The sequence below is a fragment of the Triticum urartu genome, chromosome 3A (assembly GCF_056163025.1).
Source record: "Triticum urartu cultivar PI428250 chromosome 3A, HENAU_Tu73, whole genome shotgun sequence".
Lineage (NCBI taxonomy): Eukaryota > Viridiplantae > Streptophyta > Magnoliopsida > Poales > Poaceae > Triticum > Triticum urartu.
Genome location: NC_141875.1, coordinates 61,777,966 through 61,790,752, shown reverse-complemented (window position 1 = coordinate 61,790,752; position 12,787 = coordinate 61,777,966). Strand labels below are relative to the sequence as shown.

At 46.4% G+C, this 12,787-nt stretch overlaps 1 protein-coding gene across 1 annotated transcript; it reads left to right on the top strand.

The window, feature by feature from the left end:
• The first annotated feature begins 1,325 nt into the window (after positions 1–1,325).
• LOC147978552 (uncharacterized) lies at positions 1,326–2,146 on the top strand. Its single transcript, XM_087516627.1, has 2 exons — positions 1,326–1,614; positions 1,691–2,146. The coding sequence occupies exons 1-2, from the start codon at positions 1,360–1,362 to the stop codon at positions 1,997–1,999; spliced, it is 564 nt and encodes a 187-aa protein (XP_087372753.1). The 5' UTR covers positions 1,326–1,359; the 3' UTR covers positions 2,000–2,146.
• Positions 2,147–12,787: the final 10,641 nt, after the last annotated feature.

Below are 12,787 nucleotides of genomic sequence, written 5' to 3'. Positions count from 1 at the left end.
GAAAAGAGTTCTTAACTAGGAATTTAAGCGAGAAGCACAAGTGGGCACGCGCTCATGACGATGGTGGTTGGCGATATGGCGACATGACGAGCAATCTCGTAGAATGTTTCAACAATGTGTTGAAGGGTGCTCGTGCATTGCCGGTGACTGCAATAGTGGAGTACACCTTCTTCAAGCTTAATGAGTACTTTCAGAGGCATTCTGAAGAGACTGCAAAATGGATAGGTGAAAAAAAGGATTATCCGGAAAAGGTTGATGAATGGTTGCAGTTACAAGCAAGCAAGTCTTCACGGCAACAAGTTATCATATTCAATAGACTTGAAATGATCTATCAAATTGATGAGCCAGGTGGCACAACACGAGACGGTAGACAATATGGTGCTGCTGCATTTGAGGTGAAACTGAAGACTCGGTGGTGCCAGTGTGAGAGGCCTAGTAAGTATCATTGGCCATGCTCGCATTTGATAACGGCGGCGGGCGAGAAACATACATGTTAATGATGGAAAAACCGTGAGGATGCAAGAGTTCCATGTGGAAGCTACTAGGTTGACATGGGCGCCAAGATTTCACCCTTTCTTGGACCAATCACAGTGGCCTGAGTACCATGGCCCTCATATTAGGCCAGACCCTCTTCTGAAGGTGGAGACGAAGGGTAGAAGGAGAACTAAGAGGTTCAGGGGTGATATGGATGACTTGGCTGGATACACTGGCATGAAACAATTTGGTAGCGGTCATTTCATGGAGGCTCCTGACACTATCAACTGTGGGGTGTGCGGTGAAGGGGGACACAATGAGCGGACATGCAAGAATAAGAAAACCAAAAAAAGAAAAACAAGTCGTGGAGGCGGCACCGATGGTGAACAAGGTGGAAGAGGTGACGGTGGTGGTGGTCGAGGAAGCACAAGTGTCAGAGGTGGTAGTGGTGGTCGTAGAGGGAGCACAAGTGCTAGAGGTGCTAGTGTTCGTAGAGGGAGTACAAGTGCTAGAGGTGGTGGTCGAGCTAGCACAAGCGCTAGAGGTGGTGGTCGAGCTAGCACAAGTGCTAGAGGTGGTGGTCGAGCAGGCACAAGTGCTAGAGGTGGTGGTCGAGCAGGCACAAGTGCTAGAGGTGGTGGCCGAGCAGGCACAAGTGCTAGAGGTGGTGGTGGTCCGAGAGGAAGCACAAGTGCTAGAGGTGGTGGTGGTCGTAGAGGAATGGTTGATAATGGATCGGCCTTCGGTTATTTGCTTAATCCAGATGGTTGATCTAATAATAATGGTATATTATTTGTTCATACAATTCCTAGCATTTATTCATTTACTGTATTTACGCATTTACTCTCTTTATGTCTTGTGCTAACAATTGTTCTTTTTGTAGGCATGGCTTCATCCGGTTCTAGGACGAGGCCGGCGTGCGCGGACCAAGAGGACATGTCGAAGACGTGGATCGAGGCCAGTTTGGACAAGGAGAAGGAGAAGGATGTGCCCACACCATCATGTTGGTGTGGTGATGTTTGCAAGCTGAAGGTGTCCACTGACCGCAACAAGTCATGGACAGAAGGTAGAAGGTTTTTCGTGTGTCCCAACTATGCACATGATCGTCGAAGGCCAACTAACGCATATGACATACCACCGGTATGTTAGGTGTACATACAAAAAACATCAACAAGTTGTCATTCATATGTCTAACAAAAACATGGTTTATATGTAGTCCCCTCCTCCACTTTGCAAGTACTTCACTTGGATAGATCACGAGGTACCAAAAGATGTCCAAGAGGACCAACGTCGAGATTGGTTACGGAGGCAGCGCCTATTCGAGGAGTCCTATGCACGGGGATTGGAGCGGGAGCGTCGTGAGAAGGAGGCTCGTGAGCGCAAGAAGCGTGAGGAAGAGAGGGCACGCAAAGAGAAGGAGGCTCGTCAAGAAGAGAGGGCAATAAAACTTGCAAGGGCTCGCGATGCACAAGAGGAGGACGAGGCACGTGACAAGAAGGGAAAGTGGCCCCGTACTACTCAGTAGACAAATGGAAAAGGCACCGACATCGATGATGGACTTTCGAGACTTTGTGTGTGATGAACTTGTCATTCGAGACCTTGCGTGATCATGAACTATTTATGTCATTCGACACATCGTGTGTGATGAACTTGTAATTCGAGACTATTTGAGATTATGTGCAAACTGTGTTTGTCATTCGAGAGTAGTTAGTATGCTTTGTTCATATTTTTGGTTGAGAATAGCATGCTTTGTTCATATTTAACAGTGTGTGCAATAAGTTGCTAAGAAAAAACATTAACAACAGACACTAGTGTGTGTGTGCAAAAACACCAGGTCCACACCCAGACGCCAAGGTCCATGGCGTCTGGGTCCTTATCCAGTTTGGTCCTTGGCGTCTGGCTCATTTTGGTCACGCAGAAGACCAGACAAATGCCTGATGTGGACACCCCAGACGCCAGGGACCATGGCGTATGGCTCATTTTGGTCACGCAGAAGACCAGACAAATGCCTGATGTGTCTGATGGACACCCCAGACGCCAGGGACCATGGCGTCTGGCTCTCACACCCATACGCCAAGGACCGTGGCGTCTGGCTCATTTTGCTCACGCAGGAGACCAGACAAATGCCTGATGTGTCTGATGGACACCCCAGACGCCAAGGACCATGGCGTCTGGCTCCCACAACCAGACGCCAAGGACCGTGGCGTCTGGCTCATTTTGCTCACGCAGGAGACCAGACAAATGCCTGATGTGTCTGATGGATACCCAGACGCCAAGGTCCATGGCGTCTGGGTCCCTAGCATTTTTGTAGTTATCTGTCTGATGGATAAGATTCAAGTGGATAAGATTCTTTGGGCCCACCTCTACCCCTCTCATCCATTCATCTCCACCTCTACCCCTCTCATTTCATTCATATCCACCCACTCTCACCTCTAGCCCTGCCAACGTCACTCCCTCATCCAGCACCCTAACCCCCCTCAAATCCAGTCGACCCCCAGACGCCAGAGACTGTGGCGTCTGGTCACCTGACTTGAAGCCAGACGCCAAGGACCCTGGCGTCTGGTCCCCTGGCTTAAACCAGACGCTAAGGACCCTGGCGTCTGGGCCCCTGTAATCTTGAACTTGCTGTTTGATACAAGAAGATAACACATATATATTCATATGGCAGGTTCATACAACACAGATTATAGCTCATTTCACAGAACTTTCACCACGACAAATTCTTGCATACAAACGAGAACAAGTTCACGGATTTTTCATCACGACAAATTCAAGCATAGATAAGACACCAAGTGCATACATAAGACACCAAATTCGAGACAACCTAAGAATTTTTTACCACAACACCAAGTTCATGCATACAAACGCCACCTAGTTCATTCACTTCCAAACAAGAAGCTCACTTCCTCCTTCCTCTCTTCACAATGGTTGCAAGTGTAGGCTCCTCCTCTTCTCTAGCCTCTTCCTCCTCTTCGTTGTATGCCTCCTCCTCCGCCTCAATGTTGGTCTTATATCTTTGCATTCCTCTTGGGATAAGCTGATGAGGATACTCCGGACTATGGAATTGTGTGTTCCATGTCTTCTTTCTACCTTTCTTGCCTGGTGTCTTAGCTATGGCTTTGCCTTTCCTAGAGCGAGCATTGCCTTGTGTCGGTTGTGTAACCTGTGATGGTTGTGGAGCATCAACATCATACTCATGATCCTCTTGATGTGTTGCATCATACTCATGCTCCTCATGATGTGTTGGCTTCTCTTGATGTGCTGGCTCCTCTTCATGGAACTCCTCCGTGTCCTCATCGTTCTGGAGATAACGCCGTCTATTAGCTGTGGCGGCGCGGCTACCAGGTGCATACACGTCAGTGGACTGAGCACCATGGCAAGAAAGCATTGCTGCCATCTTATGAAACCGCTTCTTGAACTTCTGCAACAACACAAAATATGCTATGATATGAGATGCAAATAAATAATCCGCGAAAAGAAACTTTTATAATATATTGGTCACACCTCCATCGTGCTCCTAAGAGTCCTCTCAGATAATGCACCACCAGGTGGATGACTCAGTGCAACATTGGCATCGTTGACGCACAGAAGCAACTCTCTGCCCTGCAATTCATGAACACACCAAACTTATGTATTTGAAAGAAGACAACATGATGCAAGTATGTTAGAGTAATAGGTCAAACAGACTACCATTTCGTCATGCATCGGTGCGTAGTCAACATGAGCCCCTCTGGTGTCTCTCACACCCGTGTTGAAGGTATGATAACCTTCTGCAGTCTCCGATTCTTCAGACACCAACTCCGACCACTCCTCGTGAGTCCAACCTGGCTTCAGCTTTAACCGGTAACGATCCGCATACCACACTTGATACTTCTGATATGCTAACTAATTGTGAGGTCTATTCTCTGATTGCACTAGTGTGTCTCTTTGATTCTAAATTTCTATCCATGCACAGTGTTTGTTTGCCCAATCCGATATATCCTGATTGTTCCTTCGATCGAACCTACAAATGATGCACGGGACAAAGCATTAGCAAACATTGACTTATTCAATGCTCTACTACATACTCAAGGCATGCTTGCTTACCGATGCAGAGATAGCATTTCCTCCTTGCTCTCCTCAATTGGAATACCTTCTCTTCTTCCAAATTGTCTTGCCACACGGTCTACAAAGTGCCACTCGACTGCGAAGAAGCATATCATTGGGCACCTCGCCCGCCAAAGATGGCTATCACGCGTGCACATCTCATTAAGATCAAAGTCATGATCTTCCACATAAGGCAACCAATATACCTGCAAAACAAAGAGATACATTGTTAGCTACATAAGTTTTATTCTTGACTAAATTTTATCTCATCGAACTTCTCAAAACCTGCTCAGCAGTCAAGGTGTCTAGCTCGTTCATATAGCACTTGTATCGCACATGCGAGCTTCCTGTGTAGACTGTCACTTGTTCCCAATAGTAAGCAAGCGTAGGGCGCCGATATGGATCATCATCATGCAACCCGTCATGATTACCCCGTGGGTTTGCCATGAGGGGGTTCTTTAAATCGGGTCGTCCAACCGGGATCCGCTCCCACATCCACACGGATAGGCTCCAAACAAACCCAGACAATGAGGATGTATCTCCCTTTCTCCGACACGCCAAGTCAAGCTGCAATCAAACAAACATGTTAGATATGGAGGCGCATGACAAATGCAAGATAAATGGTTGCAAATATCTCTTACCTGACGATACAAATATGCTAGTGCGGCCGAACCCCAGCTATACTGGGTATCCCAGTTATTGAGTAGCTCCAAGAACATCCAAAGGGCTGAGTTCCCGGTTGCATCTGAGAAGACTACCTTGGTTAGTACATACCAAAGATAGGCCCGCGCGTACTGCTGCACAACCACGTCATTGGCATCCTGAGGGCACGGATTGGTGTTTCCTCTGACCATTTTTAGCCAAGAATGCCTCACTTTCGCGGTATCGGCCTTGCCTTCCTGAGGGCCCTCGGGCTGAACGCCAATTAAATCGGTAGTCCGTTCTCGCCAATTACCCACGCTGACACGACCGATAACAGCTTGTCCGTTGATAGGAAGGCCGCTTATCATAGCCATGTCCTGTAGGGTCATCGTCATCTCCCCACATGGAAGGTGGAACGAGTAAGTCTCCGGCCTCCAACGATCCACAAGTGCGGTCAGCGCCGCGTGGTTCACCGGCGGAGCGCGTCGCTTAAACTGCAACACGAATGGGAGAAGACCCAATCTCCGAATGTAAGGCTCATACCGCGGGTCGTAATCAAAGTCATCAGCGGAATGACCCCTCATGCGCATAGCAACTACAACCTGCAAATAAAGTGATGTTTTAATAATCAATACAAGAACACAAATGAGAAACAACAAAAATTGACCCACTCTTGCTTCTTACCTGTCCATTCTCAATGGCACGAGCACGATGCTCCTTATCCCACTCATCGATTAATCCGTCATACCAAGGTCCATCACCATCCGCCATCCTACAAAACAAATCACAAACATCTATGAATACATGAACAATATCAAACAATTTCCTTCTCCAAGTTTATGCCATATGAAAACACCATTCTTCTCAAAAATAACCACATCATTTCTTTCTTCTACATATGCACACATATCATCTAGAGTACCAAATTTCACCATCAAATAAATTTCATAATCATCATCCACCATTCTATTGAACAAATCATGTCACACACAATAATCAAATTTCATCATCTCTTTTGCAAAAAAAATTGCCATCTATATATTCAACTATATTGTCATACCACTTCACACATATAATATTTTTTCTAAATATATTTGCTTGCCAAAGTTGTCTTCTCAGATTCAAACAAAGATTATGCCATCTATATATTCAACATATAGCTAATTTACTAGCACATGCATACATCATCTATAATTCAAAAAAAATCACAAACTATGTCTATTGGTGGACAACTACAAACATCTACCAACTACACTACCTACCAAATCATATATCAACTACAAACTATTTCCTAAAACAAAGAAACCATCTACTAATCTAACATCACCTAATGTGAAATAATGCATCCAACAAGAGAGGGGGAAAGCAAAACAAGTTGGAGGGAATGGGGGAGAATACCTCAAAGAAGCTTGGGGGCCTCAGATCCACAAATTTGGGTGGAGGATGAAGTAGATCAAGGGGGGATTGGTGTGAGGGAGAAGAGGGGCGAAGGAGATAACCCCCTCTGTTCGTGCGCCGCAGGGAGAAGAACAGATGGGTGGGTGGGCTGGCCCCGCGGCGTTATCCAGTTACCGGGGCCAGACGCCAAGGTTCCTGGCGTCTGGCCCATTTGCCACGTCAGCAGGTCAACGGGCAGGCGGGCAGTGCGGGCCAGGGGCCAGACTCCAGGGCCCCTGGCGTCTGCTTCGTAACCCAGACGCCAGGGATCTTGGCGTCACCAAAAAAGTCAGAAACGAAATTTGTTTCGAAACGAGGTCAAATCGGGATTTAGTTAGCCTTATAGGTCAGAACAGTAATTTTGTCCGCCGCCGCCATGCCGCGACCTTGCTAGCTGCTGGTCATCCAGCACGCACTGCTCGTGACCGCCGCCAACATGAATGGCACCACGATGTGCCCCATGCGCTCCACCCTGACGAGCTCGCTGGAGCCCATGCCGCCATGCGTACGTGTCGAGATCGAACGACTATAGCTAGCTAAGTTACGTAGATGCATACAAGCACTAACCAAACATGTCACAGTATTCTTAATATTTCAAAATACTTTGTTCTGTCAATACTGTGGTATCTTGTGCCTACATGCTAAAATATTGTAGTTTTGCAATACTACGGTTTTTGCAATACTTTGCTACCAAACATAGCCTAAGCTGCAGCCTGCAAGCCGAGCTATTGGTGCAACTAGACGTCAGCTCAGCTAGATTAATTAACACACTGGACGATCTGTTCAGTTTGCACGGAAATTGAAAAATGTGCAGGTGGTCGGTCTCTGACATACTCCCGGTTCACGGCGAGGATAATCATAACAATCTCACTGCAGTACCGGCAAGGAAGAAGAGGAAACACAGAAGAAAACAATTAAGTAAGCACGGGCCGACACGTAGCCAGATTAGATTGATGCTACTGTACTGGGTTACAGTGCGCACGCAGCTGGCGATAGAAAATGGTGACGAGAACGGACGGGCCGTGCTTCGATAGGAGACAGGCATTCGCAAAGATGACGGGCCAGAAACGGCAGGCGCGTCTACCCGCCCCTGCATTGGTGGTGGTGGCATGACGCGTCGCTTTCGCGTCTGCTGACTTTTTCCCGCACCGGGCGCGGACGTGTCGATCGGGCCGGCGCTCGCTACCCGGAAAGCGGGCGACGCGTGCGCGAGCGCGTTCGAGTCTTGGGCTTGGCAAGGCGAAGGGACTGCAGAGCAGGAGCAGAGTGGCATCACGCGAGTTGTGCGAGAGTGATGCTACTACGGATGCAACGAGCACGAGCGAGAGGATTCTCATTTCTCCACCCAAGGGCCTCGGAATATCGTTCTTTCATAACGAGTCACGTTGACTTTTGTGTTTACTGTTTAGTGAAATGAATTCCCTCGTGTGTTTTTGTGTGTGCAACCATCACGACTTCTCTTGGGTTGCTTATTGACTCACACTAAGAGAATGGTTAATAGTATAGTCAGCTGATGGCTACATGAAGCTGTCATGTACTCACTCCGTTTCTAAATATAAGTCTTTGTAAATATTTCACTATGGACTAGATACGAAGCAAAATGAGTGAATCTACACTCTAAAATGCATCTATATACATATGTATGTGGTTCATAGTGCAATCTCTATAAAGACTTATATTTAGAACAAAGGGAGTAGAATATAGTCACCTACTACACTTACTCATATAGTAAGGCGGGCTATAAAGTTGGCTATAAGATTAGTATTATTTTTTTCTTCTAAGCTCTATCTTTCTTTTTCTTTGCATTTAATGCATTTGCCCAGAAGTTAGCATATATCTGGCTCTTGCATAAGAGCCCACTCTTCTCATTTTCGAGTATGGTTAATAATAGAGCCAACAGTTGGCTACAAGAAATTGCCATGTTATCTACGGTCAACCTAATAGCTGGTTTGTACAACAGTAAGATTTAAATATGTAGTACTTTGTTAATAGTTGACCCATCATACATTTTCACAAAGTGACTTGGGTCTCGTGCTATAGTCGGCTCTTATTCTACAGCCCGCTTCCATTCTCTTTCCTCTTCTCTCCCCTCCAACTAAGCAAAGATATATCATTTTAGTCTTTATAGCCCGCTTATGTCACCCTATTGTACTTGCTCTTCTCATGTCTCTCTCCTCCATGTAGGCAAAAATGTCACGTAAACAGGCTATAAGCCCAGTATTATACTTGCTCTAAGGTGACCGTGTTAAAGATCCACGTTTGGTGCGCACGCACGCGCGCACCCTATGTGTATGCATTTTTACATTATATAAAATGGTTTTCACACTTTTTCCTTTTTCTTTTGTCTAGACAGCCAATTGCCCCATTTGTTCTCTGGGACAATGTTCGGAACGAGTTTCACATAATAACAGTCTTCATACAATTCTGCTGCCAAAAAAGATCACTGCAATGCAGTAGTGAGGCTCGGGGTCAAATGGGAGGGGGGTCATTGGCTAGGGGGGGGGGGGGGGGTCAAACACAATCACTATGGGCTGGGTTTTAGTGGACAAATAGGTCTAATACCAAAGATGTATACACATGTTCTCCTATGAGTTGGGGGCCACCGCCCATGTTGGCCCTATGAAGCTCCGCCACTATGCAATGGATTGGCCCTCCTCCTTGAGCATTGTAGGGATTACCTCCATGTTGTTGGTAGAATTGATGATCAACGGGTTACATCTCTCAAAGGGCTAGAAGGAGACCCTCGATTATTATCATTTAGTTGTGCTCGTCTTTTGTATTCATGTATGCGTGGATTGTTTGAGTGATTAAACTTTACAATATGAGGTCTGTTTTGAACCTTCAGTTCATACATCTCATCAAAATCGAACCTTAACCTCAATCTTATAATCTCTTGAAATCGATACCCTATACTCATATATCCTGGTTAAGCCTAACCCTGTACCTCTTTGGCATGCTAGGAAAAGATCGATCCCGATAGGGATTATAGGCTATTCTCACTGACATCCGTGCCCCACGTGTCATATTTATCTTCAATCCACCACCAGCCGGCCTCGTCCGCCACGCCAACAAACCGTTGAGTAATGACCCACAAGTATAGGGGATCTATCGTAGTCCTTTCGATAAGTAAGAGTATCGAACCCAACGAGGAGCAGAAGGAAATGATAAGCGGTTTCCAGCAAGGTATTCTCTGCAAGTACTGAAATAAGTGATAACAGATAGTTTTGTGATAGGATAATTTGTAACGAGCAACAAGTAACAAAAGTAAATAAAGTGCAGCAAGGTGGCCCAATCCTTTTTTTAGCAAAGGACAAGCCTGGACAAACTCTTATATAGAGAAAAGCGCTCCCGAGGACACATGGGAATATCATCAAGCTAGTTTTCATCACGTTCCTATGATTCGCATTCGGTACTTTGATAATTTGGTATGTGGGTGGACCGGTGCTTGGGTATAATCCTTACTTGGACAAGCATCCCCCTTATGATTAACCTCTATTGCAAGCATCTGCAACTACAACATAAGTATTAAGGTAAACCTAACCATAGCATGAAATATATGGATCCAAATCAGCCCCTTATGAAGCAACGCATAAACTAGGGTTTAAGCTTCTGTCACTCTAGCAACCCATCATCTACTTATTACTTCCCAATGCCTTCCTCTAGGCCCAAATAATGGTGAAGTGTCATGTAGTCGACGTTCACATAACACCACTAGAGGAGAGACAACATACATCTCATCAAAATATCAAACGAATACCAAATTCACATGACTACTAATAGCAAGACTTCTCCCATGTCCTCAGGAACAAACGTAACTACTCACAAAGCATATTCATGTTCATAATCAGAGGGATATTAATATGCATATAGGATCTGAACATATGATCTTCCACCAAATAAACCAACTAGCATCAACTACAAGGAGTAATTAACACTACTAGCAACCTACTAGCACCAATCCCGGACTTGAAAACAAGAATTGGATACAAGAGATGAACTAGGATTTTGAGAGGAGATGGTGCTGATGAAGATGTTGATGGACATTGCCCTCTCCCGATGAGAGGAGCGTTGGTGATGACGATGGCGATGATTTCCCCCTCCCGGAGGGAAGTTTCCCCAGCATAACAGCTCTGCCAGAGTCCTAGATTGGTTCCGCCAAGGATCTGCCTCGTGGCGGCGGAGTTTCGTCCGAGAAGATGGCTTCTTATTTTTTTTCCCATCGAAAGACTTCATATAGCAGAAGATGGCCACCGGAGGGCCAGGGGGCCCATGAGGTAGGGGGGCGCGTCCAGGGGGTAGGGCGCGCCCCCACCCTCTGTTGGGGAACGCAGTAATTTCAAAAAAATTCTTACGCACACGCAAGATCATGGTGATGCATAGCAACGAGAGGGGAGAGTATGATCTACGTACCCTTGTAGATCGCAACGGAAGCATTGACACAACGTAGAGGAAGTAGTCGTACGTCTTCTTCCCGATCCGACCGATCCAAGCACCGTTACTCCGGCACCTCCGAGTTCTTAGCACACGTACAGCTTGATGACGCTCCCCGGGCTCTGATCCAGCAAAGCTTCGGGGATGAGTTCCGTCAGCACAACGGCATGGTGACGATGATGATGTTCTACCGACGCAGGGCTTCGCCTAAGCACTACAACGATATGATCGAGGTGGAATATGGTGGCAGGGGCACCGCACACGGCTAAGGAACGATCACGAGGATCAACTTGTGTGTCCTAGGGTGCCCCCTGCCCCCGTATATAAAGGAGCAAGGGGGAGGCCGGCCGGCCTATGGGGCGCGCCAAGGGAGGGGGAGTCCTCCTCCTAGTGGGAGTAGGACTCCCCTTTCCTAGTCCAGCTAGGAGACTTGGGGGGGAAGGAAAGAGAGGGAGAGGGAGAGGGAGAGGGAAAGGGGGGCCGCGCCCTCCCCTCCTAGTCCAATTCGGACTCCCTTGAGGGGGGCGCGCCACCTCTTGGGCTGCTGCCCTCTCTCTCCCCTCAGGCCCAATAAGTCCCATTACTTCCCCGGGGGGTTCCGGTAACCCCTCCGGCACTCCGGTTTTATCCGAAATCACCCGGAACGCTTCCGGTGTCCGAATATAGCCGTCCAATATATCAATCTTTATGTGTCGACCATTTCGAGACTCCTCGTCATGTCTGTGATCACATCCGGGACTCCGAACTAACTTCGGTACATCAAAATGCATAAACTCATAATAATTGTCATCGTAACGTTTAAGCGTGCGGACCCTACGGTTCGAGAACAATGTAGACATGACCGAGACACGTCTCCGGTCAATAACCAATAGCGGGACCTGGATGCCCATATTGGCTCCTACATATTCTACGAAGATCTTTATTGGTCAGACCGCATAACAACATACGTCGTTCCTTTTGTCATCGGTATGTTACTTGCCCGAGATTCGATCGTCGGTATCCAATACCTAGTTCAATCTCGTTATCGGCAAGTCTCTTTACTCGTTCCATAATACATCATCCCGCAACTAACCCATTAGTTGCAATGCTTGCAAGGCTTATGTGATGTGCATTACCGAGAGGGCCCAGAGATACCTCTCCGACAATCGGAGTGACAAATCCTATTCTCGAAATACGCCAACCCAACATCTACCATTGGAGACACCTGTAGAGCTCCTTTATAATCACCCAGTTACGTTGTGACGTTTGGTAGCACACAAAGTGTTCCTCCGGCAAACGGGAGTTGCATAATCTCATAGTCATAGGAACATGTAGAAGTTATGAAGAAAGCAATAGCATCATACTAAACGATCGGGTGCTAAGCTAATGGAATGGGTCATGTCAATCAGATCATTCACTTAATGATGTGATCCCGTTAATCAAATAACAAATCATTGTTCATGGTTAGGAAACATAACTATCTTTGATTAACGAGCTAGTCAAGTAGAGGCATACTAGTGACACTCTGTTTGTCTATGTATTCACACATGTATTATGTTTCCGGTTAATACAATTCTAGCATGAATAATAAAAATTTATCATGATATAAGAAAATAAATAATAACTTTATTATTGCCTCTAGGGCATATTTCCTTCAGTCTCCCACTTGCACTAGAGTCAATAATCTAGTTCACATCGCCATGTGATTTAACAGCAATAGTTCACATCACCATGTGAT

What these genes read in the sequence shown, in the direction of transcription:
- LOC147978552 (XM_087516627.1), top strand. Translation starts at nt 1,360, where the DNA reads ATGGCTTCATCCGGTTCTAGGACGAGGCCGGCGTGCGCGGACCAAGAG. An exon ending in ACGCATATGACATACCACCG is followed by an intron (nt 1,615 to 1,690) that starts GTATGTTAGGTG and finishes GTTTATATGTAG; the next exon opens with TCCCCTCCTCCACTTTGCAA.